The sequence below is a fragment of the Danio rerio genome, chromosome 25 (genome assembly GCF_049306965.1).
Source record: "Danio rerio strain Tuebingen ecotype United States chromosome 25, GRCz12tu, whole genome shotgun sequence".
Lineage (NCBI taxonomy): Eukaryota > Metazoa > Chordata > Actinopteri > Cypriniformes > Danionidae > Danio > Danio rerio.
In genome coordinates, this window is record NC_133200.1 from 34317501 (window position 1) to 34339162 (window position 21662).

At 36.6% G+C, this 21662-nt stretch overlaps 4 protein-coding genes across 6 annotated transcripts in view; 1 reads left to right on the plus strand and 3 right to left on the minus strand.

The window, feature by feature from the left end:
* The window catches only part of si:ch73-330k17.3, a 9326-nt gene extending 6977 nt beyond the window's left edge, over positions 1-2349 (minus strand). The window contains exon 1 of one of the 2 annotated variants that reach the window (NM_001386661.1): positions 878-1414. In NM_001386661.1, coding sequence (NP_001373590.1) covers positions 878-1193 — 316 coding nt within the window. In that variant the 5' untranslated portion in view covers positions 1194-1414. Of the gene's footprint in view, positions 1-877 lie in introns of both variants that reach the window. The other variant, XM_073941652.1, reaches the window with a different exon arrangement.
* LOC141381016 (uncharacterized) overlaps positions 1-21662 on the minus strand; it is a 191831-nt gene that overhangs the window by 148374 nt on the left and 21795 nt on the right. The gene's annotated exons all lie outside the window — the stretch shown is intronic.
* On the minus strand, positions 4020-10863 carry eif3ja (eukaryotic translation initiation factor 3, subunit Ja). The gene is made up of 8 exons (NM_201214.2): positions 10750-10863; positions 10524-10612; positions 9996-10053; positions 8660-8751; positions 8133-8250; positions 7879-8043; positions 7720-7793; positions 4020-5107 (listed from the first exon to the last, which is right to left on the minus strand). The coding sequence occupies exons 1-8, from the start codon at positions 10769-10771 to the stop codon at positions 4976-4978; spliced, it is 750 nt and encodes a 249-aa protein (NP_957508.2). The 5' UTR covers positions 10772-10863; the 3' UTR covers positions 4020-4975.
* Positions 15611-21662, plus strand: part of apba2a (amyloid beta (A4) precursor protein-binding, family A, member 2a) — a 29438-nt gene continuing 23386 nt past the window's right edge. For both annotated transcript variants that reach the window (XM_021470720.2, XM_009298125.4), the window contains exon 1: positions 15611-15759. The gene's annotated coding sequence lies outside the window, so the exon portion shown is untranslated. The remainder of the gene's footprint in view (positions 15760-21662) is intronic.

A 21662-nucleotide genomic window follows, 5' to 3' on the forward strand; every position in this document is an offset into this window, starting at 1 on the left:
AAGTTGCATAATTACCCTAACCTGCCTAGGTAACCTAATTAACCTAGTTAAGCCTTTAAATGTCACTTTAAGCTGTATAGAAGTGTCTTGAAAAATATCTAGTCAAATATTATTTACTGTCATCATGGCAAAGATAAAATAAATCAGTTATTAGAAATGAGTCATTAAAACTATTATGTTCAGAAATGTGTTGAAGAAATCTTCTCTCAGAAATTGGGGAAAAAAATTATCAGGGGCGCTAATAATTCAGGGGGGCTAATAAATCTGACTTCAACTATATATAAATATATAAATATATATATATATATATATATATATATATATATATATATATATATATATATATATATATATATATATATATATATAATTTAAAGATGAAATCTTTAGATCAGATCTACTATCTAATAATCTGGAAGATATATTCATACTTTTGAAAAATACAATATCTTTAAATAGCTGAAATGTTTTGTTGAGTCAGATGAGAAATAGATAGATTGTATGTTTTTATTATCTGACAAATTAAGCAATATAATAAAGTATGAAACATTTAATAAGTTATATTGTCAACAATATTATTTATTAATTAATTATTGATGTTTTTTTAGACTTCTGCAAACTCCCAAGCAGCCACTTGTTGCTTCTCCAGTGGGTCCCTGGACTCCAGTTTAAAAGCCTATATCGAACATATTAAGCAATACATTTCCATCCCGTCATTCACTATTTTAAACGTAACACACTTAGAACTTCATTTTTTTTTTAATCATGATTTTTTTCAGGTCCAGCATTTTCCCTGAGCACATGCATCCCTTTAGACTTCTAGTATTATATGCAACATGCGGAGTGAAGATCTTTTCATCTCCAGCTTCACTGGTACCTGATTTGCAGGTTCCCTTGAGTTCGGCCTCTGCTTTTCCATCTGCTGCTTCTTCATGAATGCAGACCAGCCCTTCATCACACTTCCCCAGATAATCCCAAGTCCCTCCACAGTTTTCCCCTGCCAGTTTAGCACAGACCGGACAGCAACCACAAATCCCAGTGGTGATGCCACCCCGACACTGGAGCTTCAGCGCCCGACGTGGGGAACAGTGGATGCGTTCACAGGGCGGACAGTGCAAGGATTGGAGGATCTTCTGCTCCTCCATTTCCACCGCCGTTATCATCCACAAGATGAGCAAGATGCATGGACGCATGTTACCCAAGACGGATTGACCTCAACCGTACACCCCTTTTATATAACGGCCCACAAAACCAAGAACGCTCAAGAAAAAGCAAACCTCCTCCCTCCTTCACGACCAATGGATTACGTTTGTTGAGTCTGGATTTGCTGTTAATTATCCCCAAGTCTTATCTTTACAATCGCTCTGTTGTTTTCCTTTTTGTTGGAAAACCAGTGAGTTGGACTAAGGGGAAAAGACTGGACCCTTTGTGCGCAGGTCACATGACCAATAGCAGCAGGTGCAATTGACGGCGCGATCAAGATAATCGGCCACGAGCAACAAGGACACGATTGGGACATTGGCAGGTTATCTGAGAAGACCTGTGTGCGCGTGTTTTCATAAGCTGCTGCGCCATAAAACACCAGTTTCCGTCTGGCATTCGGTTTTCTGTTGAACGGTTCTTCAAACAGTCTCAAAGGTCACGCCCCTGACCGCTTTATCCTTAATGAACGTCTACTTCAGATTGTAAAATATTAGATGATGAAACTAGTTAAAAAGTACACTACCTGACAAAAGTCTTGTCGCCTATCCAAGTTTTAGGAGCAACACATAATCACTTGACTTCTAGTTGCTCATTTGGTATCAGACGTAGCTTAAAAGGCAAATGCCTCTATATTTAGCTTATTTGACCAAAATAAAATAAGATCATGCCTTGATTTTTAATGATTTAATTAGGACGGTAAGGTAGTGATGGTGACATGAAGCTTTCTGAACCATTAAAGCGCTCGACTCAATTGTATCGGAAAAATATTCGTTACTTGAAGCTTTCTAAATCAGAGCTCGATGAGGACCTCTTCTGGTTAAAGTGTGGGAAAGCATTGTGTTGCAATAATTTCAAATGTTCACTACTGACCAAGGGTTTACTCAGTTAGCTGGATTTGGATATTGACGATTTGACACGATCCAGGATCGTTTCGTTCTTCAAGGCTGATCCGAGAGTTGTTGTCATAGCAACAGTTCTGGTAGATCAGACCTGCTCGGCAGCAGGTTCAATTCATATAAACAGGATTAGATCGGCTCAGTGCATGCAAAGAAAATACTGAAAGTATGTACCGAATGCTGATATTTTCTTACAGTAGTAGTTATATACACGTGAAAAATAGTAACTATTTTTAACTATAAAGTTATAGTTATTAACAAAATAAATACATATGAATACATATTAAGTATATTAGTACATATTAATTACATATTAAGTTATACATATTAATAAAACTTATGCAATCTTCACCCTCGAAATGAAAGTACAAAGTCTGCCACCTGGTGGTGCAAAGAGAAAACTTACTGGTATGAACTTTCTAGATCGCTTTAGAACAAATTGTGTATAATAGAAATGCATAATATGTGACTTTTTTTAAACGCAATAATACATTTATGCAGTCATAAACATGTTTTGATAGTTAATATGCCGGTGATTTGATGCTTCACGAAAGTTGCAGACGCCTTTACCAATATCAAAATGCTTTTGTAAACATCAAGTTATTATTTACACCGATTAAAAAACGGCGACTATAATAAAGAAAATCTTTTCTAAATGTAGAACTAAATACATTGAAATACATGATGAATACCCTTGACACATGAAAATGTAAAGCCTGCAGCTCACAACAAATGTGGAAGGTTATTGCGTGTCATAGTTAACAAACGTTTTACCTCTAATTTGATGTAATTTTGCTCACATGGATAATTGAACATTAATCAGTTGATGTCATCACGCTGCCGTCAGCCAATCGCTGCATTGCTGATCATGATTTCGATGATCGATAGTTCTTTCCTTCACAACACATCCAGTGATCTCAGATCAGTTCATCCAGACATTCTAATCTGATTCGCGAGTTTGAAGAACCAAATTAGCCAGAGGTCAGTTATCGAGATGAAAAGATCCAGGATCTGCCAAATCATCTTAGATCATTTAAGCGAGGTAAGAAGAACGGACCCCAACTCATTCATGTAGTAATACAACAACAGTAATATAAACAAATTACTCATTTACTGCTGTTTTTACACTTAAGGTAAGCTACATTACAACCACCGATGACTGTAGTAAAATCCAAGGTATTTACATTCATCATATACCCACTGGTCCAGTTCCAAGCAGGGATCGAACCAGCAATTCCTGCATGAGAGTGGAATGCTCTAAAGAGGAGGCTAAATCATTTACTAAGTACAAAAGTACAATTATTAAGCACATTTTAAATGTGGTTATAAGTCAAGAATAGAGCATTTGTAGCTGCAGTTATAAACTGCTTACTAACGTTTATTAATGCTTAACAGATAATGAATTCACTATTTGCTGATGCTTAATAAATGATTTATAGTGCGTAGTTATTATAAAGTGTTACCGAAATGTTTTGTAACTTTAATAAAGATTAACTAATATACAATAAAGACTATGCATAGTTGATTATTTAATACCTGAAAACTATCATTCACTTTTATCTCTACTATACGTTATTGATCTATGTTTGTAATTTATTTGTTATATATTATTCGAGATTCCTTTTAAATCATCTGATGAAATTGTATTCACATCATAATATATAAATCACAGAAATTCAAAATACCGTAATGTCAGATTTTTCCAATATCGCGTAGCCCTAATTCAAGTTTACAGATATTTGTTCAACTAATTTCCATGACTTTTCCAAAACTTCTCCAGGCCTGGAAATTGCCATGTCAAAGCTCCATGACTTTTCCAGGTTTTCCATGACCGTATAAACCCTGTCTCTAGCCCTCAGAAAGAATCTACAAGCTCTAAAAATACACTACCAAAAAAAGCAAAGAACACACAACCACTGCTGGATTTTAAGCAACTTTTATTAAATTAGATCTTTATAAAACAGTGCAGAGTCCTATCATCGGCTTTGCTGATCGTAAGCCTCTATGAAGCATCTCTACCACGCTGCGAATTGTCAATAAAATGGAAAGCCAAACGCCGGCTGAAAAGACCCTACATCGACGTTCAGTCCCTTATACATCAGCATAGCGTGTGTGTGAAATCACGCTAGCATGGCTGAGCTCAAATGAACCACGGCATAATGTTATATCTGTAAATATTTGCGTAATTCACTCTGCAAAAATTGAGGTAATCCAAATACCGCTGCGACGAAAACAAATCAGAGTAATGCTTTTGGTCTGAGACACATGGAATGCATTACGAGCTACAAACGTAAAGGCGTTATTGTCAATGCGTTATGCTCACGTTAATTACGCTACACTCTAGATTGACTTATCTAAATGAGCTCACTATAGCCTACGATCAAAATAAACGTGATTGTACACATGATTTAGAAACCACGTGACTTCGATATCAACATTTCGGGTTGAGTTAATCGCCCTGGTTTGCAAAAAGGAACATCCCGTAGACAAATAAAGGGTTAATGTCGCGTAATGACATTGAGATCAATCCGGACTGAATTTTGCATAGCGTCATTTATTTCCTAGAAATACCGAACAATAACACTGTTTGTTTGTTTGTTTGTTTGTTTAAGCCAGGGCTGTGGGGATTAACTGATACTGCAGGTTCACATTTGTTTTATCGGGTTTATTATTCCAACCTAAAGTCACGACAGGCCAGAGGGAAAAGAGCGCAGTTTATTGGTACTCTCTGATGGGAAAGTGTGCATTGCGTGGATGACGTTCAGAGTTATTTAGCATGTTCTGGTTGTGGGCCTGACAGTGGGAGAAGGTCATGCTGTTAAGGTGTGTGTGGTTCAGCAATCAGCAAAAAAAGTTAGAGTTGGGTTAAGCCTTGGTCACATGAAGTCCTCATAGTCTTGTGCATAACCGCCTTCAAACCCGCCGTAATCTGCCAGATCGTCTTTCATCTTGGCTTTTAAACCTCCCCCTGGTAAAACTCCCTTCTTTTTCTTTTTACCTTTGTTTGCCTATAGAATAGGAGGAAAAAACAATTACGAACACATTTTATATTAAGGTACACAGTAATCTGTGTGGAGTTTGCATGTTCTCCCCTTGTTGGCGTGGGTTTCCCCCACAGTCCAAAGATACACGCTATAGGTGAATTGATTAGATTAAATTGGCCAAAATCAGTGTATGTGTGTGCATGTGTGACTTGGTGTTTCCCAGTGATGGGTTGCAGCTGGAAGGGCATCCGCTACATAAATCAAATGGAATAAGGGACAAAGCCGAAGGAAAATGATTGAATGGGACTTGCAGCACAGACAGTAAGTAAACCCTTTCACAAAATCGATTTCGTGGAATTGAATCGAACGGATTTGTTTGTGTGGATGGCCTTTGCATCCACGGTTCCGTCACTTGTTGAACAGGTGGCTCGAAATGCGGCTACCGATAAACAGCAAAACGGATGAACTTGGGACTGATGCTTTGCATCGAACATGCGCAATGTATACAAAAAACTCAACACAAGTAAAGAATTTGCCTGTCCGTGATGCTGGGGATACAAGCAGAGGAGCTGAACATGCACTGCTGCATGGGCCTCTGGCTATGATATTGCCGGTTGGGGGAATGTTTCTAATATAAGTCGCAAGCAGATGCCAGTATTAGCAAGTCATGAAACTGGACACCTCAGATGCAGTTCTAGACAAGTGTATCTGTCTGCAAGACAAGGTGTAACATGGAGGGGCGTAACTTGTAGTAAGTTAGAGAGGTGTAACTTACAGTCATCGAGATCCCATTGCGAGATGTAACAAGATGACAAAAATACTTAACAGAGAGCATTTTCATGAGCTTTCTCCGAATTGATCCACAACCTATTCATTTGATATATTATTACATTCATTTAGCAACTCCACCATGCAACTTACTCGCCGACTTCATCCGTTTTGTCATGACAGTACTCGGCATCGCCTTCTGTGGTTGCAAAAACAGTACAATGGCGAGCACATCAAATATGACAGTCTCCGCAACTCGCAGCTGTACGTTAATAACTGATGGTTGGGTTTAGGGAAGGTGTAAACGTTAATAATGATGATGATTGGGTTTAGGTGGGTATAGACGTTATTAACTGTGATGGCTGGGTTTAGGTGTGGAGTAGACATTAATAACTGATTGGTACATTTTGACATGTGGGTCTTCATAACTTCAAGTTATGCCTCTACCACAAGTTACGCCCCGGTCTTGCAGTCCACACACAGACCCTACTTCTTCTAGAAGATGGTGAAATTCATTAAGGTTTGTGCGCCTCTTTGTGGTGACATAAACCCAAACACAACAGCATTTTAGAGAATGTGTTTATATCCATGTCTATACTCACAGGATGTTCTTCACATCATTTGTGATGATAAAAACATTTGTGCGAATGAATGAAGACTATCGCACAAGTAATTTAGAGCGAATGAATTGAATGCTCTCTTTGCATTTAGTGTGAACACGACATTAGAGCTTCTATAGACCATTTTGACAAATGTAAACAAAAACCATTTTCCCAACGTATTTCCTGTTTTACATTTAGCTTTCGACAATCCAAAAAGAGCCACATGTTGATAGATGATGTTATGACAGCCGTTTTAACATGAACTTATGATTGAATTGCCTATAGTTATGAAATACTTTGATAACCAGCAGGAAATGTTTATGGGCGACTGATATGACCATATTGAAATGGTCTACATTTACCCTTTTAAACTAGATTTTAAAATTACCCAAAATTCCCATCACTAGACTTGATTCAATCTTTAGATGTGCTGCGTCTGAAACCGCATACTTCCAAACTATATAGTACGCTAAAATCAGTATGCAAACCGAGTAGTATGTCCGAATTCATAGAATTCGAAAATCAGTATGCGAGAAGTACCCGGATGACTTACTACTTCCGGCGAGATTCTAGAGTGCGCATCCCATGCATGCTGCGCTATCCAATGATGCCCCGCGAGCGAATTCATGAATGGGAGTAAAGCGACGCAACTGACGCAGGTAGGTCACGTGACCATGACAAAATGGCGGATGTAGTCTGTCCGAATTCCATTCATACTTTTCACGTTCATACTGTATAGAACGTACTTTTCTAACGGCCGAGTAGCACGTTTAAATTCAAATGCAGTACCTACTGAGTAGTAGGCGGTTTCGGACGCAGCCATGGTTTCTTTTCAAGTTACTCTCACATATGTCCCTTGTATGCAAATTGCAGACTTTACTGTCTACGTCTGCCTGAATTCATCATGTAATTTTCCCAGAAATCATTCACTATTTCCCTGGAGAGTACAAAATTGATAGGGAAGTGCTATGGCCGATACCGAAAGCTTGTCAGACATAGCGAAGGGTGAATTGCTTTGTTTGCCATTTTGAAAGAGAAATTCAATTAATCGCTAACTAAAACACGAACTTGGCAGCACTAGTTGGTGGTTTTAAATGGTGTGATTATTTATCTACACCAGGCCTAAAGCATCCAAGGTGTCAGCACACAAACTCAGCTAAGTAACGTTTAATAACACTTAAAAGAAAATAGCAAGATGTAATTTGTGAATATCATGCCTGATTATTTAGGAAATCTGGTAATTGTTGCATTAAATGGTTTTCATACCTTTTCTTGCCTCTGTTTTTCACTTAGTAACACTGTTAGTGAGGTGTTAATTTTCTTCAAGTCTTCAACTTCCACTGCAAAACCAATTCAAAATGTCAGCAAAATACATGATTTACAATGAGAATGACGGAACAGTCAGCTGAAATGAAGCATACTCACATGAAAGACACAGATCCCTAAACAGTGTTTCTAAAAAGCCGGAATAGTGTATAGACTTCTCATAGGGAGATATTTTTTCTTTTAGCAACCTCTCGAACTCTGTGAAGTCGTCTTTCGAAGAGGGACTTATTGCATCGATTCCGGTAACATTATTTGAAACTACACCTAAAAAGAGAGAATAAAAGTTCAGAATTGAATCTTTTATCCGTTTTAAAAACAAATGTAGATGCATGTTATATACAGAAAGCACTCACCAAATGCCTCTTTTGCTAGTTCTAAGTCTGAATCCTCCTGTAGTTGTTTCACTCTGAGTTTCTCTGCCAGTTCATCTTCTGGTGTGAGTGGTGTGTCTCTTTTTGTCTCCTCTAACTGCTTTAAAAATGTAATGTTGTATACATTTAATGAAAAATATTCTTACAAAATGAATAGCATTTACAATAATTGTTGTACTATAATATATTTTAAAATCTAATTTATTCCTGAAATGTCAAACTCAAAATCTCAGGATCATTATTGCAGTCACATGATCCTCATTCTAATATGATTTGCTGCTCATGAAACACTTATCATCAATGTTTTATAATCAGCTATATATTTTTTGTTAAAACTGTGATATATTTACCCCAAAATCCTTCATGAATGGTTATAGTTATAATACAAGTTCAAAGTTTGTAGCCATATCAAGATAAACTTCAACAGTGACAGCAAAATAAAAAAATAAAAACCCACAATGTGAATTAAATGTGCTTAATATCAATAAATTGTTACTGCGCCAACTTACTTGTTTTCTGAGCTCCTCTTGTTTTTTCCTTTGTAAATTTTCCTTTTCTTTTATCTTTTCACTGAGTTTCTTTTTTTCTGTAGGTTTAGCCTCTGCATATGAAAAATCCAAACAAAATCGCATACAAACGTTACAAACTGAAGTACCTGATCAGGGTTTCTGCAGGTTTCATCCATTCAAATGTAAGAGTTTTTAAGACCCCTTTAAGACATTAAGAATGACATTTTAGACTTATGCAGGGTTGAGATTTATCCTAATGGCCTGGTATTGTCCTGAGGAATTGAGTAATCATTTTTAGTTTTTTTTTCTCCTGATTAGGCCATTTAATTTGGGGAATTTTCTGTAAGAAATGGCTAACAGCTGTTGGGAATGTATCTTTTTGCAATAAAAAAAACTTTAATTTAAAAAATAAGGTTTTATTGAGACACATTGTGGATGATTGGATGGATTTCGGTTGAGTAACTTTACTTGGACAAAACAAAATTAAGACCTGTTTAAAATTATTTAAGACCTAAAACACAATATTTGAGTGAATTTAGGAGTTTTTAAGGCCTAAAATGTAGTTGAAATTTAAGACTATTTAAGACTTTTAGGACCCTGCAGATGCTTTGTAATTATGTGAATTTAAATGTGGATAATTTACAGTCTTTTAAAAAAATATTTTTAAAATAGTTTGTATATTCATGCATGTAGATTTATTTAGTTATAGAGCCAACTACAAAATAAAAAAATTCATAACAGACGTCCCATTTTGGTGTGCAGATATACACAGTTAGCATGTCAAATGAGATGATGTAATATTTCAAATATTATTTGTGAAAAAAGCATGTCGAAATATTGTGAAAAGGGTTTCTCGTCATTTAGTGTAATGTATACTTATTTTGACCTGTACTTAAAACAAATTAACTTAAACTTTATGAATTTTTAAAAGTATTAAAATCTATGGTAAATAGATACTAATAGATAAAACCTAGTAGTTCTAGTATTTCTCTTGGTTTCTCAATACTTTATTATTATTAAAAAAAAAATTTTTAAATAATTTTTGCTTTGTATAAAGTTAGTTTTATGTACTTTAAAAACTTGCTTTATAAGTAATTGAACTTGGTTTAAAGGACAAAGGCGAAATTACAAAGATTAAAAATGACAGTAAGTATTTTGAGGCTTCAACGTGATTGCTTAAATAGTTTAATATATCATCAAATTATTATTGTTCTTCACTGATAGCCTCATGGTCACTGCGCAACATATGCTTTGATGCTTCAAAATCCTTTTTGGCCTTTGACCCCATTTTATCCTAACAATGCACTTTTCCCCCAACTCATGAACATCACTGTACCTGTCTTTTTTTCCTCCTCTTCCTCCTTTTCTTCCTCTTCATCATCATCCCAATTATCCTAAATGGAAAGGAAGAATACTTTTAATTAATAAATTAGTCCACTTCATCTTCGTTGCTAGCCTAAGAGAAGCATTAACATTCTCAAACTTTCCTTTTATGAAATCTCCTTGGGATGATCCAATAATTTTAAATAATCAACAGGTGACAATCTACAGTGACATGCTGCTACAAAAGGCCATCTACACTAACAAAACTATTAATTGTAATTAAAGGCCTAGAGAAATGGAACTGACTCATATAATTACTATAATTTCACTGTTTAACTTATGACAGCGTATTTAAGCAGGTATACACCAAACTAAATAGACACGTATTAGGACTTATCACCACGTTGTTTTGACACTCTTGAGTTAGCAAGAGTAGCTAGCTAAAGTTAGCCAACTGTAATGTCTTGATATGTAGGGATTAAAGAAGAGTTAAAACAGTTTTTTTTACTTGAGAACGACAAATTAAGGGTTCGTTACTAACTTTCACGTCGTCGTCCTCATCCTCGCCCTCCCATTTGTCATGAACTGCCGCCTTTTTGATGGGCTCCTCAGGCTCGAAACTGTCCGCATCTGGAAAACGACCGATTGTTCAGACAGATCACTTAATGACAGGCGTATTTTTGGCGTACGTTTATCTGGTAGAAAAGATTATATGTTTCCAAGCGAATAGAAGAGAAAGATAACGGTGGAGTTTAAGAAATTCTCACCCCAAGAATCGGCGTCCGCCATGATGTCAGAGTCGCTGAGGGGAACGAGAGAGTGAAGCTCAACTCACTGCACCAAGACTTCCGGAAATTTCAAAATAAAGGTCCACCGATGGACGGTAGGGAAATTTTACAAACAAGTAAATTGTGCAGTACCATGAGGAATACCATTATCAGACATTGTTAATTTTTTTAACACACAATCAAATAAAATGTCGTTTTGTGGCTTTTAGATTGTGTATTAGTTCAAGACAATCATTTGTTTGCTAACTGTAACTTTTATTAGATTGTGTAGTGTGTGTGATCTAGTGCGGCTTCTAGAAAACAAACAAAAATATTGACTCATCCTGCACTACTGATTTTGTCCAATTAAATTGAGTATATGTACATTGACTTTTAAGATCTGAATTCTTTTTTTTAATGTGATCTTTACTTCCTGATTGATATATGAAATAAAGTTGGTCTAGACTGGACAAGAAGTACTGCATTAAGTTGATTTCTTGCGTTATGTCTTTAAAATATGGAAATGTATTTTCTGTGGAGTTTCTGCACTAGCACGCTTCTACTGATGACACTTGCGTTTACGCAATCGTTCATCTCGTTTTACACTTAAACAACTTAATAAATGATTAAGTCTATTAAACTGATTGTATTTCAATTACATTACAACATCGATGCTATTAAAGGAACCTTATAGACGAATTACCATGTTTTTAAACATTCAGGATGCGCGCGCAGGGAGTGGCAGAAAAAAAAGGGGAGCGCTAGCATTTACAGCGAGGGAATGACATCCGATGCGGAGTTTGTTGACTTAGAAGTAAGTTATACTGATTACATATTATATATATATATATATATATATATATATATATATATATATATATATATATATATATATATATATATTATTATATATATATATAAATATATATATATATATATATATATATATATATATATATATATATATATATATATATATATTATTTTTTTTAATATATATATATATATATATGCATGATTTACATAATGCTTTCAACGTATTATAACAGCTTGTCACCCAGTGATAAGTACAGTGATTTGGCAAAATTAACGTTAAAGTGAGTGATGTGAGTCGCGAAAGCACCCTCCCAATGAATATTGGATAAGACGAAATGGCCAAGCATCCTGCCCCAAATATACAACTCTCTCATCGAAGCTCCAAGTGTTTTAACAAGATTAAGAAATAAGTGTAAGAAATAATGTTCCATGATTACCAGATTCAAAACTATGTAGTGCTAAAAACAGAGGTTCTGCTTGGCCAAAGACAAGGAAAGCAGACGGAGCCAACGTTAACTTACACATAGAGGTAAAGTTGGTTTTATATTCACACATTCTGACTTTCTCCTTAATAATATAATTTTATAAAAGTATTATTTGCAAACTCTAAATAGCAAAATCATATTAGCCGCCAATGACTATTGAAGTAGAACATTGCTCACAGTCAAATAAACAGTGCTAATGTTGTTTTCAAGTCACACTTGCAGCTTTTTCAGATCGAATATTCAAAGTGCCGTGGTAAACAATATAGGGAGTGTGTCACAAGTTGTCACTAAATGAATATGTGAATATAAAAACCAACTTTATCTTAATAACTTACACTTTCACGTATTATTCTTAGCATTCAGTGTTCGCAGTTTAATTAACCATGTTTAACTGTTTATGCTGAAATCATTGCTGCAATCACAAACGAGTAATTTGCATGATTCAGCATTGCGTAAACTTGATATAACATGAGAACTGCAGAGTCCAGCATTTCTAATTAGGTTGTCACTTCATTCAGCTCCCTTTTAGCCAAAGATGTCGGCAGTTAGCATTAAAAGCAGTGTGGTGTACGGTAAATGTTAAGTTTTCTATTTTTAAACTTTAAAATTTGGCATCTGCACAACACAAACATGTTTACTATAGCCACTATATATAGTCTCTTTTTGCAACTGGGAACCCGTGTGACGTCATGTGTGACGTAGGTTGGTAATTCGTCTATAGGCACATAAACCTTTTACCAAAAGTTTATCATTGGCTGAAATCACTAGCTGTGCATACAGCCCATTCTCACTAGAAATCGCTCCACAATTTAACCTTAGTATTTTTTTTTTGCAATTGTCAGGGGGTGAACTATGGTGATTTCAATAGGAATCCATGAAGTCAGGAATTTTGTATGATGGCAAAGATTTCTTCATGCAGGTTCAATTGGTTATGCCTCGTTGACTGCTTTGCTTATAAGCTTAGCTTGAAAGTAATTTATACATTGTTACTACTATAAAACAAGACATATTTTGCCTGTAGAATTTTGCAGCAGTCTTGCTAATGTGACCACACCACTCAAAAGCAGCAACCGAGTGCTGTCCATGACCACAACATGTCCTTTGCATTGATTACCCATTGTTACTACAAATAAGACCAACAGCCACAAAAACGTATTCATTGTAGTTAAACATGGCAACCGCAAGTCAACCATTCTTTTTCTACACAAACCACAGTTTAATCTTGGTATTTGGCCTAATAAAAACAAAAGTTAATAAACGTTCCAAAAACCAGTAGATCTTTAACAAATCGTCGGCGCCAATAGCCTAGTGGTTAGTGCGTCGACACATAACACCGAGCTGCTCGCAGCGACCCGAGTTCTATTCCTATCTCGAGGTCCTTTGCTGATCCATTCCCTATCTCTGCTCCCCACACTTTACTGTCTCTATATCTCCACTGTCTAATCCACAGGTGTCAAACTCTGTTCCAAAAGGGCCGCAGCTCTGCACAGTTTAGTTCCAACCCTAATTGAACACACCTGATCAAACTAATTGAGTCCTTCAGGCTTGTTTGAAACCTACAGGTAAGTTTGTTGGAGCAGGGTTGGAACAAAACTGTGCTGGGCTTCGGCCCTCCAGGGATTGAGTTTGACACCCCTGGTCTAATCAATAAAGGTGAAAACCCCTAAAAAATAATTATATAAAAAAAAGATCTTTAACAAAACATTCTTTTGTAACCCTTACAAACACTATTGTTTTATTCATGTTAATATGCAGTTACTTTATATAGAGCACTATTTGAGGTAGCAGCCATTTGTAACGGTCTCCAAAATCAAATTGGACATTATCGAGTGCACTCAATAATGTCAATTAGCACAGGAATGAGCCACTAAATACTGTCAATACCGCTTCTAGTGCACTCAGAGTGTCTGAATTTGCTCACTTGTTTTTCATTTATTCATTTTTCATTCATTCATTTTCTTGTCACATAGTAATACACTAACAAAAGTAAGCAGGAAACCACACAGACTTTGAATCTTTCTGCCAGTTTGTCTGCAACCTTTTTCCACACGTTAAGAGTCGGGGCTCTAGCTTTATTTATTGGGTGTTGAAAGTTCTAACAATACTATATCATGAAACTGAAATGCACTGCCGAATAAATAAAGAATGCGGAGGAAGCCATCTTTGCGCAATTATCTTTTTTACAGCTGTCAGTCCTGCCAACCAGACCTTTCTTTGTCGCTCTGTCAAACCCATACTGGAATTATCATTTAAAAGTAGCACATATGGTTGCACTGGTATATCTTTTCCTATATTCATTCATTCATTTTCTTGTCGGCTTAGTCCCTTTATTAATCTGGGGTCACCAACTTTTCCAGCACATTTTGGCACAGCGGATGCTCTTCCAGCCGCAACCCATCTCTGGGAAACATCCACACGCACTCTTAAACACACACACACTCATAGACTACGGACAATTTAGCCAACCCAATTCACCTGTACCGCATGTCTTTGGACTGTGGGGGAAACCCACGCAAACGCAGGGAGAACATGCAAACTCCACACAGAAATGCCAACTTAGCCAAGGCTCGAACCAGCGACCCAGCGACCTTCTTGCTGTGAGGCAACAGCACTACCTACTGCGCCACTACGTCGCCATCTTTTCCTATAATTTCAGATAATAATCATGACGTTTTTTCCAAAACTCATACACTTTTTCTCCTTCCCACAGCATATGTATAAATGTTCCAACCTGTTGGTGAGAACAAAAACTGCAATTGGGACTTGAGGATAACTTAAAAAGAAAAATACTCTTCATTTATTGATCTTCAAGTAATTCCACACCTTTGTGAGTTTCTTTCTTCTGTTAAAAATGGAAATATTTCGACAAAAGCTGAACCTGCAACCATTGACCTCAAAAGGAAAACAAATACCGGGAGGTGAATATAATTTCCAAATATATTATTTTGTGCTTAACAGAAGAAAGAAAATCATAAAGGTCGGAAACAAGTAAATGGTGAGTGACTGAGCAAGTTTGGGTGACACGGTGGCTTAGTTGTTAGCACTGTCGCCTCACAAAAAGAAGGTCGCTGGTTCGAGTCTCGGATGGGTCAGTTGGCATTTCTGTGTGGAGTTTGCATGTTCTCACTGTTTTGGTGTGGGTTTTCTCTAGGCGCTCCAATTTCCCCCACAGAATTGAATAAACTTGGCCGTAGTGTATGCGTGTGAATGAGTGTGTATGGATGTTTCCCAGTGGTGGGTTGCAGCTGGAAGGGCATCCGTTGATAAGTTATGATAAGTATTATGAATAAAGGGACTAAGCTGAAGCAAAATGAATAAATAAATGAGCGAAATTTCATTTTGGGGTGAAGCTGGACTCCTTTTAAGAGACAGATTTGTCTTTTCAAATTATTTAAATTTTTTAAGATGCTAATTTGGTGGTATTCCCACCAAATAAAACATCTGTTTGCTTGTTTTTTGAGAAAAAAATCTAAATAATAAATTTCTACTACCAGATGCCCTGGTGTTGGACTGTCTCTTTAAAAAAAAACTAATAAAGCGCCTCACTGTCCCGGGATGCTGAGGGTGTGTGTGCGTGTGTGTGTAAGCTACATCCACGTTCCTCAGCATCCGTGGTTCATGAAAGACATGTCCTGACATTTGCTTTGTAAATACGTGAGCAATACAACGACAAACACTTCTTTCCTTGAGCAACGCCGAACTGGCTCCGGTAAGCACTTGTTCGTTTTAATAGGCTATCGTCGGTATTAAAGTAGGATATGTAAACGCTTCGATTTTCTGTTAGTTTTATTTTAGCCTGCAGTATAAGGACAGAATGTACAGAATGCTAATGCTCGAAATCACCTCATATTATTGCCGATGTGAGTGAGTGCACATTTTAAGCGCGTGCACATGCATGTGGCGTCTCAATGACGCGAAAACGGCGACGTATCTTCATGTTCTCTGGATATAAAGCAAGCTAATGTTTCTTGAGGTGTTGTGTGGACAAACATGAGGTTTCTCCGTGATTTACGTGTTATCAGCCGTGTTAGTTATTCATTTGGGCTGTGAAGAATCCGGGTCGATGGATGTTGCAGTAATTCAGTCTCGAGATCACTGGAAGAATGGATTGTGACGTCAGAACTACTGGATATGAGGTTATTTTGGTACTGAAGGAGGTATATATATATATATATATATATATATATATATATATATATATATATATATATATATATATATATATATATTAGATAGATAGATAGATAGATTGAAACAGAACTGAATGTGTTTTGTGAAGCTGTTAGGGCATATCTGTGTGTTAAAATATTTATACAATTTGGTCACATGATGAAATACTATAGCAATTTATAGTAAACACTATAGTGTTTTTGAACCATAATGTAGTGAAATGGATTTTACTGTATATATTTTAGTATTTATTTACAACTTTGTTAATGAATGCTACAGATAAAGTGACCTGTTAAACTCCGTTTAATCTACTCTAACTCAGCTGTGGTATATTGTAGTATAATATACTGTACATTCATTCATTCATTCATTTTCCTTTCGGCTTAGTCCCTTTATTAATCCGTGGTCGCCACTGCGGAATGAACCGCCAACTTATCCAGCACGTTTTACACAGCGGATGCCCTTCCAGCCGCAACCCATCTCTGGGAAACATCCACACTCATTCACACACACTCATACACTAAGGACAATTTAGCCTACCCAATTCACCTGTACCGCATATCTTTGGACTGTGGGGGAAACCGGAGCACCTGGAGGAAACCCACGCGAACGCTGGGAGAACATGCAAACTCCACACAGAAACGTCTTGCTGTGAGGCGACAGCACTATCTACTGCGCCACTGCATCGCCCAGCATAATATCCAGTTGTAGGTAATTTAGCTGTTGGGTAATTTCATTATATTACTATAGTTGTTGTATTACAATTGCAAATATCGAATAACTACAACAGATTAATTCAAGTAATTCACTATAGTATGAATCAAAAAGACCACAAAAACAAAACTCATAAATTGTTGTCGTTTTTTTTTTTTTTTAAATTGGTAAACATGGTTTTATTATAGTAAATACGTTTTTTTTTTATAGTGTATCTTGGCACGTTGACTACCGATTTGTTTAACCACAGTTTTATTACCAATACCATGGTTAAATTGGTTACCTGGCTGAAAAAAATTAATAGAAACCAACACAGAAGTTCTAATAATAGTTCTTTTGTTATAGTTTTAACAGTTGTAATGTAAATTATATTGGTTTTAATAGAAACTGTATCGGTTCAGTGGGACTAGTGATATTATTTTACCTTCTAATAAAATATATGAGCAATATCACATGAGTAGCAGTGCGATAAGGCTGTATATCAGCACTGGTGGGAGGCGTGCGCTGCCTTAGCGTCCCACCAGTGTTTATATACAGCCATATCGCACTGCTACGAGTGTGATATTGTGTTTATACAACAGTTCAACGTCACGATCCTGTATATAAATAAGAAAATCCAACACGGAAAGTCTAAAACCCTTTTTTTATTAGAAACTACTTTCTTCCGCCATACATTCTCATCTGCAGCTGACGTCAAAACAGCAAAAGCCTTTACTAATTCACCAACGTCACTTTAGAGCTAGTGTTTGAATGACTCTGTCTAAAGTAATGAAAAAACTGCTGATTTTGCTTACACTTTAAGATTATAAGGCTGAATGTGGCATGAAATACCATCCATCTACAGAGATATCTTCTTACAGTGTTACAGTCTACATTATTTCTCTGTTGCAATCGGGATATCGCAATAATTAACCCCGGAAATAACAACGAACCCACTAACGTTACCAGACTGCTGTTGTGTTTGCGATAAGAAAAAACGCTAAACACGTGCAGACTTTGCTTATTTCAATCTGCCAACACAACACACATTCCTGATATGCGAGCAAATCGGTATAAAAAAACGATTGCACTGTTCTTGCAAATAAACTGCATAGTTGCAATCTAAACAACTACATTCTCGACTAAAAAAGCCTCAAATGTATATTTTGTTGTGTAACAGCAGTAATATTTGTCAAACTGTTGTGTCTGCTTGTTGCTGGCTGTTTGTGGGCGGAGTAATACACAAAGGGTAAAGAGGTTGTACGGATGCTGATAGTACGGCTATCAGCCAATCAGATTCGAGATCCAGACAGAACTGTTGTATAAATCCTAATAATGGAATACATGGAATAAATCCTAAAAATGGAATACATCCCAAAACTAATTATACCATTTCAATAGTTAACATTTGGCTAGTATTTAATGTTTTTAATGGTAGATATAGGAAAGTGGAAACCATTAGCATAGTCTGTAATGGTTTCTAATGTTTGTTTTTTTGTTTAGCATGCAGTGCTACTATAGTTAAAGCAAATTAACCATAGGTTTGGAACATTAATAGTATTTGTAATACAACTGTAGTCGTGCAAATATAAAGAAATGCCAATAAATAATTGTAACTACACAATTACTATAATAAAAGCAAGGTTAATTTTTGTAAAGATAAACCAGCATAAACTGTATTAATTTCACATGTGTTTGTTTGTTTTTTATATATAAAAACCAGCTTATGGACCAGCTGAACACCAGCTTGACCAGGCAGTGCTGCACATCACTGTGGCTCTTGTACAGCATTAAGGTTTTTTAGCAGGGAAGTGTCCAGACTAAAGCATTTACATTTAGATGAGACAGCAACTCCCGGCAGGTCCAAGGGTTGCACCATGTCTGACAGCTTGTGCATTGGTGTAATTGTCCTTTATTAGGTGTGAACACATCCTTGTGTTGTTCTTTTGTTTTGATATAATCATTCATACGTCCAAGGTAACAAAAAATGGGTTCTTTTAAAACAGGAAATATTCTTACAATGTTCTGGGAAGGTTTATGTCAAGTTATTGTTCATTGAGGATAATCGAACTGCACTCAAAAGTTAGCCCAAAAACATTGTATACATTAGTCATTTATAACATTTTTGTTGTACAATATATATTGCACCAAAAGTTATTGGGAAAAATAATCTAAGCAAAACAATCTTCCAATGAGGAAAGCAAAATAATCTTGTGTCAAAAGGAAAAACAAGCTTATTTTGTTTACCCCATTGGTCGATTTTTTTTGCTTGTTTTAAGTAAAAAACTCACTTAATTTTGGCATATTATTTCTAAAAACAAGACGATATGTTTTGCTTGTCTAGAAAATGCTTCTTAATATAAGAATTTTTAGATATTTGGACTAGAAACAGGACAAAAAAAATCGAAGAAAAACATTTTTGCAGTGTAAAAAAAGAGTGAAAAATTCCTCGGCAAAAGGTGTGGGAATTTTTGTATCTTAAGTTATAGTGCATTCATATACTCAATATAGCATTTATTTATTTAAACCTGTCTCCTTTAACAAGCATTTAAAAATAAAGAATGAAGGCTCGTTTCTGCATTGCTGAATAAGAAAGCTGTGCAGTTTATGCCAAATGGAAAGAAACCCTCTGCAAATTCATTGACAGTCTGTGAACATAAAGGAACATTAAGGAAGACAGGTATATCGGCCAGTTTCTTGCTGATCTAATAGCGATACTAATGTGTTCGATTACATGCTTCGACCGAGGCCACATTTTCAGCTTAGGCTTGCCTTTTTCCCCCCCCTTTTAAGGTCAGGACCAATTTCCAGAGTTTATCTGAAGCTTCACACCATGAGTTGCTTAAATTATGTGGAATAAGAATCGATTGAGTTTGCAACTTTATATAAACCATATTTATTAAATGTGGATAGATTCACAAATCGTTCTTTAATAACACTTATACAGCCATTTTGAATCACCATACACTATCTGACAAAAGTCTTGTCGTCGATCTCAGTTGTAAGAGCAACAAATAATAACTTGGAAAAGTGGCAGAAGGTAGATTTTTTTTCTCCTGATGAATCATCTGTTGAACTGCTTCCCAATCATCACAAATACTGCCGAAGACCTGTTGGAACAAGCAAGATTCTTAGAGAAATCAGTCAAGTTTGGTGAAGGAAAAATCATGGTTTGGGGTTACATTCAGTATGAGTGCAAAAGATCTGAATGGCAACATCAACAGCCTGAGGTATCAAGACATTTGTGCTGCCCATTACATTACAAACCACAGGAGAGGGCGAATTCTTCAGCAGGAGAGCGCTCCTTCTCATACTTCAGCCTCCACATCAAAGCTCCTGAAAGCAAAAAAGGTCAATGTGCTACAGGATTGGCCAGCCCAGTCACCAGATATGAACATTATTGAGCATGTCTGGGGTAAGATGAAGGAGGAGGCATTGAAGATGAATCCAAAGACACTTGATGAACTCTGGGAGTCCTGCAGGAACGCTTTCTTTGCCATTCCAGATGACTTTATTAAGTGATTTGAGTCATTGTAGAGATGTATGGATGCAGTCCTCCAAGCTCATGATGGAGTCAGACACAATATTCATTCTGTTTCCACTGCAGCATGACTTTATATTCTAGACTGGACATCATTTTCGTTAAGTGACAAGACTTTTGTCTAAGCAAAGTCAGACCTTACTGTCCTAATTAAATCATTAAAAATCAAGGCATGATCAGATTTTATTTTGGTCAAATAAGCGTAATCTAGAGGCATTCGCCTTTCATATAAGACACTTCTAATACCAAATGATCAACTAGAAGTCAACTTATTACTCTCTGTGTTCGCATGGGTTTCCTCCGGGTGCTCCGGTTTTCCCCACAGACATGCGCTATAGGTGAATTGAATAAACTAAACTGGGCGTAGTGTGTTTGTGCGTGTGTGTGTGTGTTTTTGTGTGTCTGTGTTTGTGTGTGTGTGTTTGTGTGTGTGTGTGTGCTTGTTTTAGTGACATCAGGACACAAATCTGTATATTGACATGGGTATGACACAGGTATTACAAAAAGGAGGTGAAATATGAGGACATTGCTGACGTCCTCATTTCTCAAAATCCTTATGAATCCTACAGAATGAGTTTAATCAGAGAGTAAAGCTGCACATGTGATGGTTGGGTTTAGGGATGGGGTGGGGTGAGGGCAATACAATATACTTTTTGGACAGTATAAAATGAGTGGAAACCTATGTAATGTCCCCACTTTTCACAAAAACAAACATGTGTGTGTGTGTGTGTGTGTGTGTGTGTGTGTGTGTGTGTGTGTGTGTGTGTGTTTGTGTGTGTGTGTGTGTGTGTGTGTGTGAGAATGAGTCTGTATGGATATTTCCCAGTACTGGGTTGCAGTCCGTTGTGTATAATATATGCTGCAAAGGTTGGCAGTTCATTCCACTGTTCAACCCCTGATGAATAAAGGGACTAAGCTGAAGTAAATGAATGAATGAATATGACAATGACTAAGGTTTCAGCAAAAACATCTTGAGTTCATCTGTGGTTAAAACAAGCTTGTGTTGTATAAGGGGACACATTAAGTGAGTCACATAATCAAAAGCAGGAGGCTGTATTTCCACAGGGAACCTGATGCCTTTCATCAATAGCGAGAGTCCCTGTAGTGCAGGCAAATATCAGCATGTTTCCTGCTGATACACCTGCTGAATTGTGCAAATCTGTCTCCCTGATGCTGTGCTTTGATTCGGAGAAGGTTGTTTTCCTCTG

Bases quoted from the DNA above. Each gene is read 5' to 3' on its own strand.
- eif3ja (NM_201214.2), bottom strand. From the start codon at position 10,771: ATGGCGGACGCCGATTCTTGGG. The intron at 10,054-10,523 runs GTTAGTAACGAA...CTTTCCATTTAG, and splicing joins ATGAGGACGACGACGTGAAA to GATAATTGGGATGATGATGA. The intron at 8,251-8,659 runs GTAAGTTGGCGC...ACATTTTTAAAG, and splicing joins AAGAGGAGCTCAGAAAACAA to CAGTTAGAGGAGACAAAAAG.